This window comes from Tyto alba, unplaced genomic scaffold, assembly GCF_018691265.1.
Source record: "Tyto alba isolate M040663 unplaced genomic scaffold, T.alba_DEE_v4.0 Super-Scaffold_1, whole genome shotgun sequence".
In the NCBI taxonomy this organism is placed as follows: Eukaryota; Metazoa; Chordata; class Aves; order Strigiformes; family Tytonidae; genus Tyto; species Tyto alba.
The window spans coordinates 37,924,703-37,943,601 of NW_024881261.1; the positions used below are offsets into that span (position 1 = coordinate 37,924,703).

The window sequence follows — 18,899 nt, forward strand, 5'->3', positions numbered from 1 at the left end:
GTGAAGCAACCTCCCCAGTTCACACCCCAGTACAGTGGCTTTCAAGCCTAGAGACTGGCCACTGGTACTGGTACTCCCCTGGGTAAGGAGTGTTTGGGTCTCATTATCTCCACTAGATGTTTTTGATGAAAATCTGCACCTGAATATCCCCTGAAAACACCCATGGGTTGAGGCTTGCAGCCGAAGGGCTTTGGTGCAACAGTCCCCATTGCCTCCCTCCTGCTTTCACCAGTTCGGCCTCTGGGCGGGTTGGCCACCCTTTGCTAAAGTCCAACCTGACGTCACACCTCGGCGGCAAGGTCCCTGTGCACCTCTCTGACCCTGGGGCACGGTGACCCGGGGACACTGACTGTCCCTGCTCTGCCACTGCCAATGGGTTTCCGAGCTGGCGCGTCCAGAGCTGCCGCAGCCAGACCCCGTGGTGATTCGGTAGCCAGGCAGCGGCATGAGGACGAGGGTTGGGCACCAGGGTGGGGGGCTCAGCATCCCAATGCTGTCCCTAAATCTTGCCACCATCTCACTTCCAAGAGAATTAGCAGCACAGTGTCCAAACAGTAAGTCAAATGACGAAGACATATCCTTGACCACACTACATTCATTTGTTAGAAGAGGATTTGCACTGACAGTTGTGCCCAGTTGGAAACAGGAGATGACATTTCACTTGGGTGATATGCAGAGGGCAGGAGGAACACCCAAGTTTTCAGCAGCACTGTTTTTAGGACCATACATCTGTCTGTAAGTTTGCAAAGTTTCATAAGACACCTTTCCAAGAGCATGACAGCCCCAGATGGGTTTGAGAGGAACACTTAGTGAATTGAAGGCCTAATAAAAGTTGGTTAAATTTGAAGTGAGCAGAAATGAAAAGTGAAGGTCCAGAAAAGAGGATCAGCTCGTGACGCTACTATCAAAGCTTTTAATGCAACAGTGGAAATGCGCTTCCTTCTGCTTCCTTTTTGCCCTCTTCTTGCTGAAAAGAGCATCATTCTGGGGTTGTTGGAGCCTGCAGCAGCCAACCTCCAGCCTGAGCTGTAGGTGGTGGGGGCAGAGACTGGGGCACAGGGGGAGTGTGGCCTCCGGGGATGGGCACAGGGGCATGGAGCAGCCCAGCAGGTACCGGCAGAGCAGGTCCAGGGAGCCAAGGAGGGGGCTGAGGGTGGATTCAGCTGTGGGATGGATTCAAAGCTCACTGACACTTATCCTGTCACTTGAGCAGTACATGGATGAAAGCACGGGGTATGGGCAACCACGCAGCGATGCTGGGCAGCAGTGCCTTTGCCTAGACCCACAGCCACGGTGTCCTATAGTCACTATAGAGTGGACAAACACAGTGACGCTGAGCAAGAGGCAAAGCCATCTCCCCTTCATTTTCATGACCAACACCAGGAATATAAAACACTTGCTTTCTTCTGCTTTACTCTTTCACAGATTCTTCCAGAGGCAGAAGCAAGAGCTGGGTCTGGAGGAAGAGAAACCGGGTGAAGACAGGTAGTGAAACTCATTGTGCATCCCAGCCTCCCCTCCTGCGCTAACAAATCTGGGGCGGTTTTCTCTCCAGGCAGAGAAATTGTCGCAGGGACTAGCAAAGCTGCACATCAGAGGGCAGGATTCATTTCAAAGTTACACATCAAAGTCTGAGCTAGATATTAATTTCCTACATAATTGATGGAGTTAAATAAATACCATCAGAGGCAGATTAATGTCACAGTAAGGCAGTGCCCAAGATAAGCTGCATGTGACATCCTCCAAAGACATCTCTCTCTTTCCGCTGCCTTTAGAAGGATCCGGGATGGTTGATTTAGTCCAGAGACTTGATTTAGGAACCTAAAGATAAATCCCATCCCTGGTGACTTTCCAGCTACCTGACTGCTTTCCCTGCCCATTGCAATCTTGTCACAAGGATGAGATTATAACAGAGGAGACCGCGAAATGACAGCAAGACACCTCCCATGCAGATTTCAAGTGGCAGCTCAGCAGCTCGTCCCCGGTAGCACAGGCAGTGGATGAACTCCCTTCCTTGGGGAACCGCAGGAAAAACACTGCCGAGTGACTATCAGATGGTTTCACCTCTCAGACTTCCCGGCAGGTAGCAATTGGCATCCCAGAGCTGCCTGTGGGAAAGGAGGTTGCATCTTTCCGGCTTCCCACACCCCGGTTCTGGAAGGACTCAGCAGCGGAGTCTAAATAAGCAAACCTGACAAAGTTCAGTTCCTGTTTGAGGCCTCCTTATCAGCAGGGTCTTTTTCACAAGCTATTTCTGTTTGCCTTTCCTCTCCAGGTAGTGTGTTTAGCTGAAACCAGCAAACACTCTGGGACCTGATTTTGGGGACTTAGAGCCTCAACAGCCACTTTGCTCTCTGAAACATTTCATTTTTTTCCCCACCCTGGCTAAAAGGTGAAAGCTTTCCGTGTTCAGCAGGACTTCCATCCATCCCCAGTGTGCTTTGCCCTCTCAGTGCACACTGGCAGAGCAGAAGTCCCACGGGTCTGTGCATCCCAGGAGGAGAAGCTGGTGCAGATAGACCATCCCAACTAATGGCATCACACCCTGGGGTTAGATCTTGAGCAGCTGACTGAAGGATAACCCTAATGGTCATCACTCACAGGGAAACCATTGAATTAAAAGCTGGCAGACCATCAAGAAAGACAATAATAAAGAGAGGAAAAGGCTTCAATCTAAATATAGGGTATTAGTCCCTAAAAACTATCAGAGGACCAAGTGGAAATACCACGTGTGGGAAACCTATAGCAGGACTTTTCCCCAGCTCACAGCTGGACCTGCCCTGCTTTTCAGGTCACAGTAGTGGCCCAAACGCCCAGTGGTGATGCAGAGCTGGAAGATGTGCCCTTAAAAATGCCATAACACCAAACCCATTGGGGTTTGGTCTCACTGAAATATGCAGATCGCTTCCACAATGACATCGCTGCCTCTCAGATCCCTGTACAAAAGAAGGGTGTGATATGCCCTGCTCTCTCGTTCTTTTTGGCAAAAAGACTTCACAGGACCCTAAACCACACCACCACCTCGTAGGGACTTTGGCCCTTTGCAGTCTGTAGTGTCCTTAGGAACCAATTAAACTCAACAATCAGAAAGTTCACGCATGGGAAAAAAAATGCACGGTTGGTGGGCCAAGGGGTTAGCAGGCTGTGTGGAGCACAACCAGCAAAGCACCCACCTCCTAAACCCCTTCCTATGCTGTTTAGGGGGGCAGGGGGGTGGTAACATTGTTCATGGCCAACCCATCAGCGAGCTCTGCCCATCCCCCTCCAGTCTGGCCCTTTAAGTAACTTGAGCCTCCAGTCTGCAAATCCCAGTTTCTAACTAAAAGGATGGAAAAGCAGTTTTCTCCCTTCCCCCTCCTGGATCTTTTCTTTTCATAGCAACCCTTTCTCCCACTTTCCCTTCTGGTGGGAAAAGATGGTTCACCAGGGGATGGAGCAGCTTTCTGAGCATCCCCCTCCCATATCAAGGCTAATTGACAGTTTCCCCACCCCCACAATGCTTCTGGCAGCTCTTTTTTGCAGCTTCCCCCCCTTCCTGCTGGCCTTTGGCAAACCTCAGCTGATTTCCAAACCCTCCGTGGCTGCCGGGGGTTGGTGCAAAAGTTTAATTATTTGCTTTTCCTTGGGTGTGTAAGGCAGGGATAGGGAGAAGGTCGGGCCCCTTCGCCTGACGCTGCAAATCTTGCCCACTTTTGTTGTATAGTCCCTCTCCCACCCCACTTCCTTTCCCGTCTCCTGCCCAGCTCCCAGAGCCCACCATGAATCCGCAGGCGGTTTTGGGATCCGTTTGCCTGCTTTGCTTTTCCTTCGGGAGCACAGCAAAAGGTAAGAGACTTCGGGCTGCTTTGGGTCCAGGGACAAAACGGGGTCGGGATGCTCATCCCAGTGCACAAAGAGCCTCCTGGGGCTCGCCGTAATGCAACATCTCTCCCGTCTTCAGCTGGGGAGGGAAGAGTTATTGCCACAGCTGCAAACGGTCTGAACATGTCCTGAGGCAAGGAAATTTTGGGGGACCAGGGAAGATCTCCCTGTGGGGTAAGGAAAACTGGAGATCTGGGCCTTTTTAAACTACACATGGTGCAGAAATACAGAAATGCTTCAGTCTGACTCACAGAGAAAAGCCCCAAGGAGTGAGCTCGGTTTCCATCTATTCATTTATCTTTATAACAAAAGTAGCAAAACTATAAAACGTTTCAGAAGCCCAGCAAGTGCATCAGATTTGCAGGAAAATTTCAAGTGACTTTAGAAAACAGATTAGGCTTTAGAAAATAGATTAGGCTTTTCATATACAAATAAGATTGTAGGGGGGCCTACAAACAAAAGGAGGGACTCCAAATAATTCTAGATAAGATTAAGGCAAGGAGTTTTAATTTAAAGCTGCCCCAGCAACTTCTCTTTGCCCCCATCACAAAGTCAGTGATTTAATTAGGAATTGACAGTACTGATGGGAAACACACAATATGAAGAATATGGCCTCTCTTCCCTCCTAAACAAAAATGCTAGCATTGCCCCACCTAATGCACAATGCTGAAAAGACACTTCAAGACATCCCTCCTGTCCGTGGGCATGCTCATGAAACTTTGCTTCAGGGTTAAAGCGTGTTTCTCTGACAGTTTCAAAAAGTCCTGGAGTCCCCAAGGAGTGCCCCCACTCTGGCCATCGTTTCTAAGGCAGGACTGGAAATGCAAGCAAGAATCAGTTGTCACCCGAGAACACCCAAATATCCAAACCGCAGGCACAGATCATTTCCTAGGAAAACCTTCCCATGTGCTCCCCTAAATCTGTCAGCTATACCTGCTGCTTGGCGTAAAAATGACACTTGCAGGAGGCAAAGTGATGTGGGTCGCAAACGGTCCTCTGCACGTCCAGGTCCTCTCTAGGATGGAAGACTCTGGCTGCGGCGAGCGGAGGGACTGAGGTCTGCAACCATGTACTTGCATCTTTCCTTAGGGGATTTGCAGCTGCTTTCTTTCCAGCCCGGGACCCTGTATCAGTACCGTTACTCCCTGGACATCCAGTTGGACCACGCGTCCCTCCGGGGAGCCTGGCTGAGGGCTGAGGCCTTGGTCCAGCTGCACCCGCTCTGGAGGGACCAAGGTGGGGAAGAGCTGCTCCAGGTGCAGGTGCGTGAGGTGGTAAATCGGTTGCAGCCAGGTATTCCTCCTGGGAGCAGGGATGCTGTCTTTCCTTATCCCCTTCCCTTTCTAGCCCAAGCCCCCTGAAAAATTACCTCTGTGACCCAGAGGCCACCACCTGCAGGTAAAATGCACAGCAGCCTCAGAGCAGATGTGCTTGGTCACCGCTTTCTGCTGTCTTCTGCCACCATAGATCCGCGATCTGAAAGCCCAACGTGAGCCAGAAGAGGAGAGGAGCCAGGACAGCACTGAGGGTCCCCCTGCAGAGATTGCACTGAGCCAGGAGGCACAGGCAGAGCTCCAGCAGCCCGTGTTCATCTCCTGGAGTAGCGGGAAGGTCAGCTGGACACCTCCTGGGCTGGCTCATGCCCTCCGCAGAGCACTCCTGCCCACATCCCAAATTGTCCTAGCTACAAAGCCCGTGTAAACTCCTGCTCCACCTCTGATTTCATAGCAGAGCACGAGGAGCTAGCCAGGGTGGCAAATGTAGGAATATACCATCTCCCATGGGGTCCAGTATGACCCTAAGGGGCTCCATCCCCCAAAGGGGCTGCAGGCTCAGCTGGAGCTGCAGCATCCCGTGTTAAAAGGGCTTCAGTCCTAACCATGGGTTATAAGCTCCTTTCTGACTTTCTCCTCTAAGGCTTTGCAAAACCAGGGCATGGGAAAAAAAAAAAAAAAAAGGGGGGGGGTGGTTGGGGGTGTGGAATTTTATGGGCATGCATCCACAAAGCCCCATGCTCTTGAGGGATACAGTCCTCCTTGTGAAAAATCTTCATGTATCTACAGGGTGTTGCTTCGGTTGCAGGGGAGATGCCTTTGAGCAGGGGCGGCGGCAGAGAGCCCGCAGGGCCCCCAGAGCCATCCCTGCAGGCAGACACCTCCTCTTGCCCTCCCAGGTCAAAGCCTTCTACGGGACCGAAGCCGAAAGCGTCCTGATTTCAAACCTGAAGAGAGGCATCATCAGTCTGCTCCAGCTCCAGCCCCACGCCGGCACTGCAGTGGAGGTAGGTGCGGAGCCAGGGCCAGATCCTGCCCAAAAGCCAGGGACTGTGCCACAGCAGAAGAGCCAGCCCCTGTGCTTCAGCAGAGGAGGCAAAATTCAGGATAAACATCACGGGCTTTGCTGCTCCAGCTGCCCCTGGGCTATAAGTGAGGATGACTATTGGAAAGAGAGAAGATTTAAAATAAAATAACCTGTAGATGATTTTCAGAAATGGGCACACTTACAAAATCGTCGTCTTTCCCTGGAGAGTAGGAATAATAGATAAAAAACTACAAGAAATTCTGCCAAGTGGGATTTGCTTTGCTGAGCTCCACCAGAAAATGGCAGGGAAATCCCTCCCTCCAGAGCTCAACTGATGCCGTAGTGACCTGCAAACAACATGAAATAACCTCAAAGACCAAAATGCAGGCACAAAAGTGCTGCTGCTGGTGTTACCCTAAATTCACAAAAGCAAATTTCCTGCCCAGATGGAGTTGGAGCTATCCAACATCCCCAAACACAGCCCAGGTTCTAGCTTTTTGATGATTTTTCTATTTATTAGTTTGTCTTTTGTGTCTGTCCTCTACACAGACCATTTTATTCAGGCTCGATCAAAGCCAATCACCCTTAACCGTGGTCACTGACATTTGTGTTTCAGGAGGACGTCTCCGGGAGCTGCCAAGTCACGTACACTGTGTCCAACCATTCCATCACGAAGACAAAAAATCTCCTCAGCTGCACAAAGCCAGAGTCTGGATTCACCTCCGTAAACAAAGCAAGTCCATTGCGCTCGCGGTGGTGGGCTTAACTTACATAAAGTACATCAGGGTTGTCCCCAAAATCTTCTTACAGGTCGCCTGAGAGTCCCACGCCCAGCTGGCTTCAGCCTTCTGCACCAGCCTGGGACGAGGCTCCGGCCCTTAGACCCGTGCCCAAAGTGGGATGCACCAGCATACCTTGGGAGGAGCATGGGGTTTTGGGGTGGGCAGGAGCAGAAAAGATGTCCTGGGTTATCCCGTCCTTATTATCAATTCCAACCTGCCAGCTAATCCTGCTTGGGAAAGTGGCAATACAGAAACGTTTTCTGGACCTCTGGCTCATTGGATTGGGGATTAGGTTGACATGGGACAGGACCAAAGACAGCCAGTTGTTTCATTTAAAGCAGTAGCCCGTGTTTAGCTCTGACATAACTAGATGAGATTCTGTGGGTCTTAATGCAGCTACACCTGCCATGATTAAAATTGATGGGTTTTTTTAAATATATAAATTCTACTGAAATCAATATAAAGATGGACATCACTGCACAGAGAGCCCACAGGCTTTTAGCAGGGGTCTTGACACCTGGCAGTCAAACTCCGCGTGTTCATATAATAAAACTTTCTGGAGTATGAATCATGGCAAATTTACCCAAGAAAGTAACAAACCCTGCATAGCACATTTTTGGCAATAAGGTTTTCCCACAAGACTGCCATCTGGAATGAGACAGCTCTCTGGACTTTGCCTGTATCCACAGCTGTGATGGCAAAATAACGATGCTGCCCAGCTCTATAAAAGGCAAAGCCTATGCATAAAAGGTCTCTATCAAAACAGTGATGATATTAGTGTTATTGTTAATGTCATCTGCTGTCAAAAAACACCGCTTGCACATGGTCCAGCTCTTCTCCTTCCCCGAGACCTGCCATGTGCAAGCCCAGCTGCTCCGATAACATCTCCCAGCGTGACCGGCAGTCCCCTCACCGGGACTGGGAGACGAGGCAGAGGTGAAGTCCAGCAAGTGCGTCATTTCTTTTGGAAGGAAAAGTAAAATCCAGAGAGCTCCCCCAAGGTCACCACGCAGCAGAGCAAGGAAGCTGAGCATTTTTTGGCATGAGCGCGGTGGAAACTGCCATTACGTAGCTTTCTCTTTCGCTCGGAGAACGTCCTTGCTGATGCTCGTCAGGATGATGTGGGCTTTGGCATTGAGGGCCATACCTCTTCCCACGCCGTGCAGCTGTGCTGTGGCAGCCATGGAGCTAGCGCTGTCGAACGGACCTGAAGGAAGGGCGATGTTTTTGGAGGCATTTATTCCCAGTTTGCAGTCTCCAGGCATCATCCGTGCCAGGCAGGACCACCCCCTGCTCCCCCTTTCTTCTGTGGCTGAGCCAGGGTGACACTACCTCGTAAATGAAAGTCAGCATGGTGTCGCTCGTCTGTCTCCCCAGATTAGAACAACGGCAAGAGCATCCCCACGCTGTGGTCCTCACCTGCAGCTGCCTTCTCCCACACCTGGGAAGAGGTTGGGCTCTTCTGGATCCTCCCTTACTATATTTCACAAAAGAAGCAAGTGACTTTGCGGACTGGAAAGCTCTTTTGCTGTTAAGTGAGGGGAGAGAAATCTCCTGGGAGAGGGGAAGAGAGAAAAAGTTGCATTGTTTCTCCTTGCTTTTCAAGATTTTTGGAGTTGAGTGGCAGCCCACCAGCAGAAGCCACTACGTGGTGAAAGACAACCTCCTCCAGTCAGTGCTGTCAGAGGAAAGGCATGTGGTGTCTCCAACCCTGAGGTCCACCACCGGCATCAAAATCAGTTCAAGGTGAGCGATGCCACCGTACCACTGCCTGAATCAGGCAGCCTGGCACGGGACAAACGTGCCTCTGTTTGAGTTAAATGTTTGCTGCTCTCCTGCCAGCTCGGCTGGCACAGCCTCGTGCCACCAGCGAGGAGGACAGGGTGCAGCAGCTGGGTATGTCATGGAGGGAGCACCAGACACCTTTTGACAGCTTCCCCCCCTCTCCACGTCTCCTCCTCCTCCAAACCTGCATGAACCCAACCAGACTCTGAACCACGAAGGGTGTAAATGACAAAGAGCTTCCTGATGGCTTCTTCTCCCTCCACAGGCAGCAGCTCCAGCTAGTGTCCCCTCCAATGCCCGGCCCAACAGAGGTGGCTGGGCAAAGCCTTGAGGACGCACTGGCTGGCACGGAGGGACGGCACCAGCCCCTGGGCATGGCCAGCCTGCCCTTCAGGAGGGTCTGCACCCGCTGCCCATCGGTCAGTGATGCTACCCACCCCCAAAACTCGCCACTCTCCCCCAAGCTGGACATCTGGGCGGGCAGGAGAAGGCTGTAGGATTTAAGGTTAAACCCTGGTGGTGCATTTGGAGGGGCTCATCACCACTGCCGAGGGAAGATGCGGCCCCGGGAGCACTGTAGAGCCACAGCCTGATCTGTCACCTCTCCTAAACAGCATCTAATGTTGCTACCCGTGGTGGAAGGACCCCTCTGTCCCCCCAGACATAACCACGTTTCTGTGATGGGAGAGGTAACGTGGTGCACAGCTGGCATACCCTGTCGGGTTAAACTCATCACAGGTCTGAGGTCAGGAAACCCCCACAGGTCAGGCTAGTAAGGACAAAGGAGGGGTTATTTCTGCCTCCTCAACACCTCAGGGCTTTTCACCTAGGAAATCTGGAATTGCAATGACTTTCAGGCACCGATGATGCTCGCAGTTTCTCCTGCTCTTTTCCTGGCACGTACCACAAATTGGGGCATTTGGGCTTCAGCACAAGTCCTCAGCAGTGGGGGTGGGAGGCTGCAGTAGATGCTTGCAGGTAATTGCATGACCCCCCATGGGCCCCTCCCACTCCTAAATATTTTCCTGAGTATCAACTTCATCCCGTAATTCAGGTTCTGGGGTAAAAGAGGCTAAATTCCACCTAACAAACCTCATATCTTTGCAGCTGAGAGCCTACCTGAAGGCTTTTGACAGGCAGGGAGTCAAAACGGACACCTCGAAGGCAGCAACCACATGGGAGTTCCAGAGGTTCATCCAGATGCTGCGCAGCGCCAAGAAGAAAGATGTTCTGCAGTTGCTGAGGAGAGCGCCCAAGGCAATGCTGTGAGACTCTCAGGACCATGCCAAAAATTGGCTTTCTGTGCATATAGAGCCCTGACACACACAGAGTCATTCCTGGCCCTGGCAATTAGGGTTGTTTGATGCTGGTCCATAACCACACCTGTCCAGGCAGCCATCCTGACTAGTGCGAATGTACTCTGTTTTTCTTTAATGCCTGTTCTGTACAAATACTGCGTAGCTTTTTTTTTTTTTTTTTGCGCTAGCTTTGGAGCAGAGCAAATGCTCCAGCAAGGCTTTCTGCAAATAGCATCGGAGGTCTGTTATTTACAGACCATCCACCCATGGCCGTAACATCCATCCCTTGTCAGCCTGGGCGCTGGGTCTGCGCTCCTCTCTGCGGTGAAATGCCCAGGTGCAGGTGACTTCAGAGCAAGAGCTGACCTTCTTTGTTATTTTTTAACCCATGAACTGAAGCTCCCGTGAGTTTTAAAGCAAGAGGAAGGGATGGAGAAGAAAAAAAAAGGGATGAGGAGCTTCACAGGGTACTTTGTTTCTTCTCCCGCTCTATCAGTGGGTCATGCCACTGATGACCTCCCTCTTCTTGTTCCAGCCCCTTTGTCGTGGAGGCAGCAGTAGCCGCACAGTCAATGGCTTCCTTGGCAGCTCTCTCCGACTTTCTGGATTTCAACAAGGAGCCCAAATCCCTGCCAGAGAAGTTTCTCTATGCAGCTGCTTTCTCTCCCCGGCCTTCAGGAGAGCTTCTCCGCCTGGTCTTGGTAAGTATGGTTATTTCTCTCCCTCCCTGAGTCTGGGATGGCTCCTCACCCCATTTTGGCCAGGAGGGAACCGCAAGCATATTTTCCCGAAAAAAGAAAATACGTCTCTGTAGAAACATATCTTCCTGCTTATGGGATTATTTTATGTGCTTTTAATGGGACACTGGCAATGGGAGTAGATGCTCCTCAGAGGAAAAGTGTTCAGCAGAAAGTGCTTTATGTCAGTGCATTACAGATAATAAAAGCTTCATTAAAAGCCACTGTGAAAAATCAGCATTTTATCCAATTAAACCATGCATTCCCTCCTTCAAAGCAGGTAAGTACTAGTTTTTCCCTACTTTTTAGGTAAATGCTTTGAGATAAGAGGTAAAACATACTCCTCCTCTGTCTTTTTCCTCCCTTTTCTTTTTTCCTATTTCCTAATACCCTTCCCCCGGTGCCCAGGACAAGCTGGATGGGAAGCAGCTGGCCCCTGAGGTCCAGGAGACAGGGATAGTTGCTGTGGGCTCCCTTGTCGGCAAGCTGTGCCAGCAGAAGCTGTGTGGGCTGCAGGTGGGTCCTCTGCAAACCTCCACTCAGCTTTTCCAGGACCCCCCCCACCTCCTCTGGGAGTACCCAAAAAGTCTCCTGCCCCTCCCCTCATTCTCCTTCCCTTCTGCAAACCCCGAGCAGGAGGTGGAGCGTGGAGTGGAAGCCATCCTCACGGGGCTGAGGGGCACCGAGGAGGACTCCAAGGTGGTCATTTACCTGCTGGCCCTGGGGAACGCGGTGCTCCCCGAAACCATCCCCACCCTCCTGGACCACGCCGAGGAGGGTCCTGCCACCATCACTGCTGCTGCCATCTCTGCCCTGCGACGATTCCCCGCTCAGTACATCTCTGACAAGGTACAAAACGAAGCTGCCAAGGCTTGGTGCTCCTCTTCCCAGTTCAAAGCCGAGCCGTCCGGGTGCAAACCAAGCTGCTGTTTGCCCATCACCACCAGCACCATTTTATTTGCCCTCTTGCACCAGGTGAAACAAGCAATGAGGAGGATTTTCCATGAGAAAAGGAAAAGCTATGAAAAAACATGTCGCCTGGCCGCTGCAGAAATCCTCCTAGATAACGAGCCCTTGCCCATGGATGTCATCAACATCCTGCTGGCTGCCAATGAGCTGGAGACAGAAACAGCAACATTTTTGCTGCTGAAGATCCAGAACAGCCTGAGTGCTGACCACCACCCAGCAAGGTGGGTCTGGAAGAGAAGGTTGCATTTTTTTCCTCCTCCACACTCCAGCTGGGGCTTTTGACCCAACGTGCCTTTAAAGGATGCTAGCATTGCTCCTTGGAGCTGGCACTGGAGCTGCCTGGAGTTTCCCAGCTGCAGGAGGAAGAAAACATCAGGGCTGCTAATGCAGATGACAGACAGACAGACAGCCAAAACCCTGTGTCCCTCCTCATCCTGTCCCGTGGCGGCAGGACCCAGGCTCATGGCTTCGGCAGAGTCCTTGGAGGCCAAAGCTCTGGCTCGCAGGGCAGTGCACAATTTGTAACTGCATTAATCTTCCTATCTGCACAAAACAAACCAAGCACTAACGCTTTCCAGAGCTAAGCAAAAGCTGCACAAAAATATCTGGCTGGTTTATCCTAATAAACCAGAGGAGAAGGAAATTCGAGGGTAGCCCACATCTACTCAATTTCCCTTTTTTTTGCTCATGCTTCTCTGGGCAGTCAGCAACCAAATGAAATACTTTGGAAACTCATATTTCCTTCTTTGTACAGCCTTCTGTAATGACTACTGACATTTTCCCTTCCTTCCCTCCCACCACTGACATACCCTTTCCTTCTTGCTTCCAGGAAAATAATGAAAGACATCATGAGAGACCCACGGATAAATAATTACAACTTCTTCTCGAAAGCCGGCATCTCCTCTTCTTTCTCAGGACCTCTGACAGGTGACACCACAGAGGACACCAATCCCATGGTCCCCTCAAATGGCTAAAGGAGGGGCTGGTGGGGAAAGAAAGATCTCAGAGGAGGCCTCGGCTTTATAGAAACGCCCCAAAAGTCTCAATGTGAGGTTTCTGATCAAGTGCCCCAACACCAGCTGAGGCTGACTGGTTGCCATCACCTGAGATATATATACCTTTCTCTGACACCCCTACAGCAAGAGGGCTGGACTGTGCCACATACTTTTCCCAAATCCTGCTAATTTGAAAGAGGAACGTCAGCTGGAGATGAAACCAATGGTAGATTGTAGGTGGGAGTTTCTGTGCTTTTCCTGGTAACTCAAGATATTTAGCTCCATTCCTCAGTTCCTTAGGTATTTTTAATAAGGTCTTCAAAGGGGAGAATCCTTGTTCCGAGACAAAAATCATCAAACTTCAGAGAGACTGCAACAATTGATGCTTGCTAAATATCTGCTTAAATGTCCACCCCCCTCGGCTCTCATTTCTGTCCCTCTTCAAATTATCTCAGTCTAGCCTTGCAGGGTGGAGGCAAAATAGCCAACACCTGGAAGAAAAATACTGCAATGCTAAATCCTTTGATTATTGCCAGAATGAAAGGAGATAGTGCAGAGAAGCTTTCCCCTCTGAATAAATTAGCTTTACCAGATATTTAATGGCTAACGTGAGAGATCTGTGTGGGTCAATCATCCTGATCATAGATAGGACAGCTCTACAGGACTAGCCATGCAATCTATCGAGGAGGCTTACAAATTACCCAGAAGCTGTCAGGATCCTGCTTTTAGACATGCCCAGTGGCCTCCCAATTCCTGCAATCAATTTGGAGGAGCTCTTTTAAGAAACCGCCCTGTCCTGCTGAGCACCTTGCACGTCCTAGCTACGGGCTCTTTATTTTCTTGTCAGCCTTCACCCCCTGCTCTCGGAGCATTTATGGTTCGCCACCGTTGAGTCACTCCCTCACAAAAGGAGATGTGCCAGGCACTGCCCGGGGATGCTTACGGGTGTCTCTCTGCCTTTCAGTCACCCAGGACCTGCTCTCCACCTTCGGGCTGGACCTGCTGTTTTTGGAGGGTGGCTTCCTGAGGAAGAGCGTCTCTGACTTCTCGCTGCTCAGCCGCGGCCGGCGGCTTTGCGCAGCTCAGGTGTGCTGGGGGTGGGCACATACATGGAAGGGGGTGTCAACACTAACCCGGTGGCGACACTGCCCAGTCTGTGTCCCCTCTTAACCTCTCACCTCTGCTCTCAGCATGCCCCATATCAGAAATACATAAACGCACACACCCCCCCCCCCCATCACTGGTGTGAAGCCAGACAGACCTGCTCTGAAGAAGAGAGCCCCCTGCTCCCCCAAAAAACAGGGGATGCGACACCATGGCTGCATGGTGCTTGGGGATAGCTTGGATGCCCGCTCCATCACTGTCCTCCTGCTTCAAAGGGTGTCTACCCAAGGGTTGGACCAGCATAGCAACTCAAACAGCATTGCAGGGCGTGAAATGGACTCTCCGGCTTTGCTCCACGCAGCTCGCATATCTCCACTTCTGTGTTTTAGGTCGCTATTGAAGCACAAGGGATGGAGTCGATGGTGGGAGAAAACGTCTTGGAAGGAGAAGAGGAGCCAGAGCTCACGGCTGGGATGTCTGCCATCTTCCTCAATGTTCAGTTGCGGCCGATTGTCTTCTTCCAGGGATATACAGATTTAATGGCCAAGGTCCTGTTAAGCAGCGGAGAACCCACAAGCGTGGTCAAAGGGAACCTCCTGCTGATGGACCATCACCAGGTAATGGTTGGGGGGTGTGACCTGCCTCCATGCCACATTCTAATGAACCCCATAGCACGAGCCAGTGGATTTTAGGTACGTTGGTCACTGCAGATACAGATCTAAGAGCGAGATGGCACTGCCAGGTGTCTCTTGGGGTTGGTAAGACAGCGGTATGGCTGGTTCTGCCATGGAACACATGTAGCTGGAGTTCCTCCCATGCCGGCCCAGCTGTGGGACTGGGATAGACAGTCCCAGAAGCCACACTTCGCTACCAATATCAGCCGCTCGACCAAGAATCATGCCCAGTCACAGCAAGACCTGTCTTCTGCATCTTCCAGGTCATTCCTCTGCAGTCTGGTCTCCAAGTGACCATCAAACTCCAGGGCGGGCTGGGGCTTGACATTTCAGCCGACATGGACGTGAGCATTTGGGAGCAGGAACTGAAAACCAGCATCAACGCAAGGTCAGCGGATGGGAAACTGCTTGGCTCTGGGGATGCGGAGTGCCCGGGGGGCTTAGCCCCCAGCCCAAGGGATGCTGCACCTTAGGCTGGCTTTTCACAGCCCCCTACTCTTCTTCTGCTGGGTCCAGCCCTTCCTGGTGGACATGTTGGGTATGGGGGGGTCTGGCAGGCACTGGTTTACACACTCCTTTTCCATGGACAGACCTAAAATTAAGAAGCTCATGGGGTTCTTTGGTGCCAGTACGTGGTGCCCAGCACAAGGCCATTGCTTGGTGACCAGATCCATGTGCTGCTCTCTCGCAGGGGAAGCCTCGCCATTGATTTCCAGACAGAACTAGATGCCCCTTTCCTCCAAGCCACCCTGAGAAGCCAGACAGAGGTGGAGACCTCCATCCACTTTGACACCATGCTGAGGTTTTCTGGCAGCCCGGTGCTCATGTGCCTGCAGCTGAGAGAGGAGCAGGTCCCATACAGGTAATCTCTGGATACGGCCAGATACTGTAGAAATGTCATGGCGTGCTTGAGATAAAGGAGAACTTCTTGCGGAGAGGAGGGAATTAATGATTGTACGTTAATTGAGCAGGGTGGGTTGAAACCAGTAGGGATGGTTTCAGCACAAGTTCATGATGACATGGGTGTAAGCACCATGCCTAGACAACCAGGAGATGGTGAATATGCTGGTCTGGGAGGAGGATGAGGCCCACCACCACCACAGCCTCCTGACCATCTTGCTGTTGCTTTGTCCCACAGAGAAATCTTCACGGTTTCCAAGTCTGCTGGGAGCCAGAGCAGCACTACTCGAAAAGGCAGGCAGGGCACCATGCCTGGGCGAGAGTTTGCCTTGCACCGGGCCAACTCCAAGGTCTGCAACCTCCTGCTGACGGCAGAAGAATAAGGGAGTTGGAGCTCTTTGGGACTGGATAACTACTTGCCACACACCCCAGCTCTCTGTGAACCCGACATGAGCTGTCAAGGGCTCTGCCCAACTCCTCCACAACCGTCTTTTAATAAGAAAAATGCTGCAATACAGGCATCAGAAGAGACCACAAGAGGAACTGCTACAGGACAGCCAGAGTTACCCCTTGCCTGGGGCTGGAGGAGCCAGACCTGTCCTCCTGAAATTTCTGCCTGAACTCTTTCCCTTCATGGGGAAGGGCTTGCTGGAGGCCAAACTGGTCCTTGTGAAAACCAGCCTTCTTTTGCGAATGAATGAGCCCAAGAAACACTTGTGCAAGCCTATACCCCAAAATGCTGCATTTTTTCCCCATTTATTGAAGCAATCAGGAGGGAGCATATCTTCAGCCAGCAGGGAAGAGGGTTCCCCTTGGAGGGAATGAATGACCCTCCTTTAATGCACAGTTTTTCAGCTGCCAAATTGTCCAGGAACATGGGAAAAATTATTTCTGGAAGAGGTGTGGGGGTTTTAAATTATTTTTTTTTAATTCAACCACATAAACATTCACCCCAGAATAATCCTCAGGGAGAAAGGCAGAGAAGCAAGATGAAATGCTTCATAACCTGTTGCCAATTATTTTATGTTCTTTCAGGAACAATTGAAGGTGTTTGCATTTATTTGCATACAAAGGCAACTCAGCTCACTCACAGCTTGGTACCATCCTTTTACTCCTGGGGAAAAATTTGCATTCTGTTGCCAGGGCCTGGCTGGTGCCACATCAGGCAGCAAGGGTGAGGCTGGCGGGGGGGAACAGCTTGTATTGCAGTGGGGGTCAGATTCACACTCAGAGGGGGGAAAAAAAAAAATATATATATATATATTTATAGAAAGGAGCAAGGCAGAGGAACGTGGCCCACTGAGCTTTCCCCAAAATTGGGGAAATTAAGGCAAAGTTAAAACAGATCAGGGCAGATGTAGCAAATAGCAAGAGACCCTTCTAAAGCATATGGACCAGCAGTCTCAGTCCTCATCTTGAGACAGGGGCAATTGTCTCGAGGATGGAGCTTAATGTGGAAAAAAATGGGGGAGACCCACCGGCTGCTGGGGGAGGCTGGAAGGAGATGGGGGGGCTCAAGCAGGGACTGGCTGAAGGACAAAAGGAAGAGACATTGGTGTCTCGAAGACATTAAAGCGTCTCAGCTCAGCTCTGCATATCCCCTCATGACGTTGATCCTCGGCGACTGCTTCCTGCTCTCGTGTCTACACTTGACTTTTTTCCACACATTTTTCCCTCTAAGACAGGCTGGGCTGCAAGAATCATCCAGGGTCATAAAAAACAGCTCGTAATTAGAAGCTGCAAGAGCACAAACATTTTAGCGTTTGCAAAGAGTGGATTGAAAAGTTGGCTTGAGATTACCAGGACTCCCAGCATGGGTTAAAGACACTGGAAATAGAGAAATCACTCTTCTAACAGGAGTGGCACACAAAACTGGATCTGCAGTCAGCAGCGCTCAGCTGGGGAACCAGATGATTTCAAACCACAGTCACAAGCTGCCAAGGTGTTCAGAAAGTTCTCAGTCCTTTGGGCATTATTTTTTTAAATGAGCTAATTGGTGGTTCGGTCCATCCTATAGGACCAATATGGATGCTGGTTGCCATGGAGGGCAAGAGATCATGTTTGACTGACTGTGATCCTTTCTGGATTTGAGAATCTATCACAGAGAGCTTCGACAAACATTACAAAGCTGTTACTTCAGGTAAACTTCCTTCGGAGTGGACATTATTCAACCCAAACTGGAAAAGTTAAGTAGTGGGGTCACACCTCCATCCCGTCGCCTTCCTGCTCTTTATAGAAGCCAGCGCATAGTAGATGTGCCTTTTGTTGATGCATGCAGATTCAAACCCCATCTATTAAGAGGTGACTTCTGCCTAGAGCTTCTCATCTTCCTTTTTGATCCAAAGTTTACATATTAATGGAGAAGCCTCTGGCCTCTCTTATCGCCTGAACAGCAGTTCCCCTTCTCTTTTAATCAAGGCAGCAGATGGAAATAAGATTGCCTCAACCCTACATGCAGGAAGGCAGCGTTCCAGCAACAAAGGAATACAGCAGCTTCCCTTTTCTGCTGATATTTGGGCTCTTTTGGTGACTGTTTGTGAAAATTACAATTAGCTTCAAGTAAATACTGTTCTTCTGTTTTGCATTCTCCTCTCAAGTTGGATTGTTATCAGCCACAACCACCAAACACCTCTCCAGCACTGGAGGGAAGCTCGCAAAGGAAAAACAGTATTTCTTAATTACTTCCCGATAAAAATGTGCCTTTGGTATATTTTTAGCCCTTTTTTTTTTTTTTTTTTATTATAGAACATGATTTTTAGGAAAAAAAAAAGAGGGATATTGAGCATTTTTTGTAAATTGTAAGCCTGATAACATAGCACTGAGTCTACAGGTTTGGGGCAGGGGGAACTTGTATGGTTTTCCATCTGGAGGCACTAAGTATGAGCGCTTTGGTTATGCACAGAAATAAATGCCAAGTGTTTTTATATTTTCTCCATTTGACACTCAACTTCTCTGGACACACAGCTGGGAAGAAGAGAGAGGCAGAGAGCAGCTCCCATAGCACAGGCACTTCCAACAACAACAGCGTGGCCAAAGCACCCCAGGGAGCTGCTTTCTAGGTGGGTATTTAGGGTTCCCCAGAGACACGTAGCTCAGTGCCCCATCAGGGCTGCAAGACGGGCTACCTCTGCTCCTAGAAACCCCCAGACCATCATTAAGGATGACGGCAGCCCTGCAAGGGGGTTCCTGTGGGGCCAAAAACGCTGCCTTATCTTCCCCTGCCAACTTCTGCAAAGGTATTGGAGGCCATCCAAGACTTTGCTTAAAATCAGGGCTTCCCCTGCATCAAGGCTCTGCTGATTACAGAGCAGTCTCACTCAGAGCGGGCCTCAAGGACACAAAGAATAATTGCCCTGGGACTTGCCCTCGGGTCTGAACAGGAGGATCCCTGCGTGACCGCGGGAGGAGGGAGCCCATATCGCCCTTGTTGCATTGCTCAGCTTTCTGCCGATCCCCTGATAGCAGCTCTCAGTCCTGCTTGCTCCCCATCTTC

The 18,899-nt window shown here is 50.6% G+C and overlaps 1 protein-coding gene across 1 annotated transcript; it reads left to right on the forward strand.

Annotated features, from left to right (window-relative positions):
- The first annotated feature begins 3,645 nt into the window (after positions 1-3,645).
- LOC104366834 (microsomal triglyceride transfer protein) lies at positions 3,646-18,159 on the forward strand. The gene is made up of 18 exons (XM_009973832.3): positions 3,646-3,825; positions 4,951-5,123; positions 5,329-5,472; positions 6,035-6,142; positions 6,779-6,895; positions 8,551-8,690; positions 8,995-9,148; positions 9,837-9,994; positions 10,563-10,728; positions 11,173-11,280; positions 11,401-11,613; positions 11,740-11,954; positions 12,563-12,660; positions 13,693-13,814; positions 14,222-14,449; positions 14,770-14,894; positions 15,198-15,368; positions 15,645-18,159. Exons 1-18 carry the CDS (start codon positions 3,759-3,761, stop codon positions 15,787-15,789), a joined length of 2,652 nt encoding a protein of 883 aa, XP_009972134.2. The 5' UTR covers positions 3,646-3,758; the 3' UTR covers positions 15,790-18,159.
- The last annotated feature ends 740 nt before the right edge of the window (positions 18,160-18,899 follow it).

Bases quoted from the DNA above. Each gene is read 5' to 3' on its own strand.
- LOC104366834 (XM_009973832.3), top strand. From the start codon at position 3,759: ATGAATCCGCAGGCGGTTTTGGGATCCGTTTGCCTGCTTTGCTTTTCC. The intron at 11,614-11,739 runs GTACAAAACGAA...CTCTTGCACCAG, and splicing joins CTCAGTACATCTCTGACAAG to GTGAAACAAGCAATGAGGAG. The intron at 14,450-14,769 runs GTAATGGTTGGG...TGCATCTTCCAG, and splicing joins TGCTGATGGACCATCACCAG to GTCATTCCTCTGCAGTCTGG.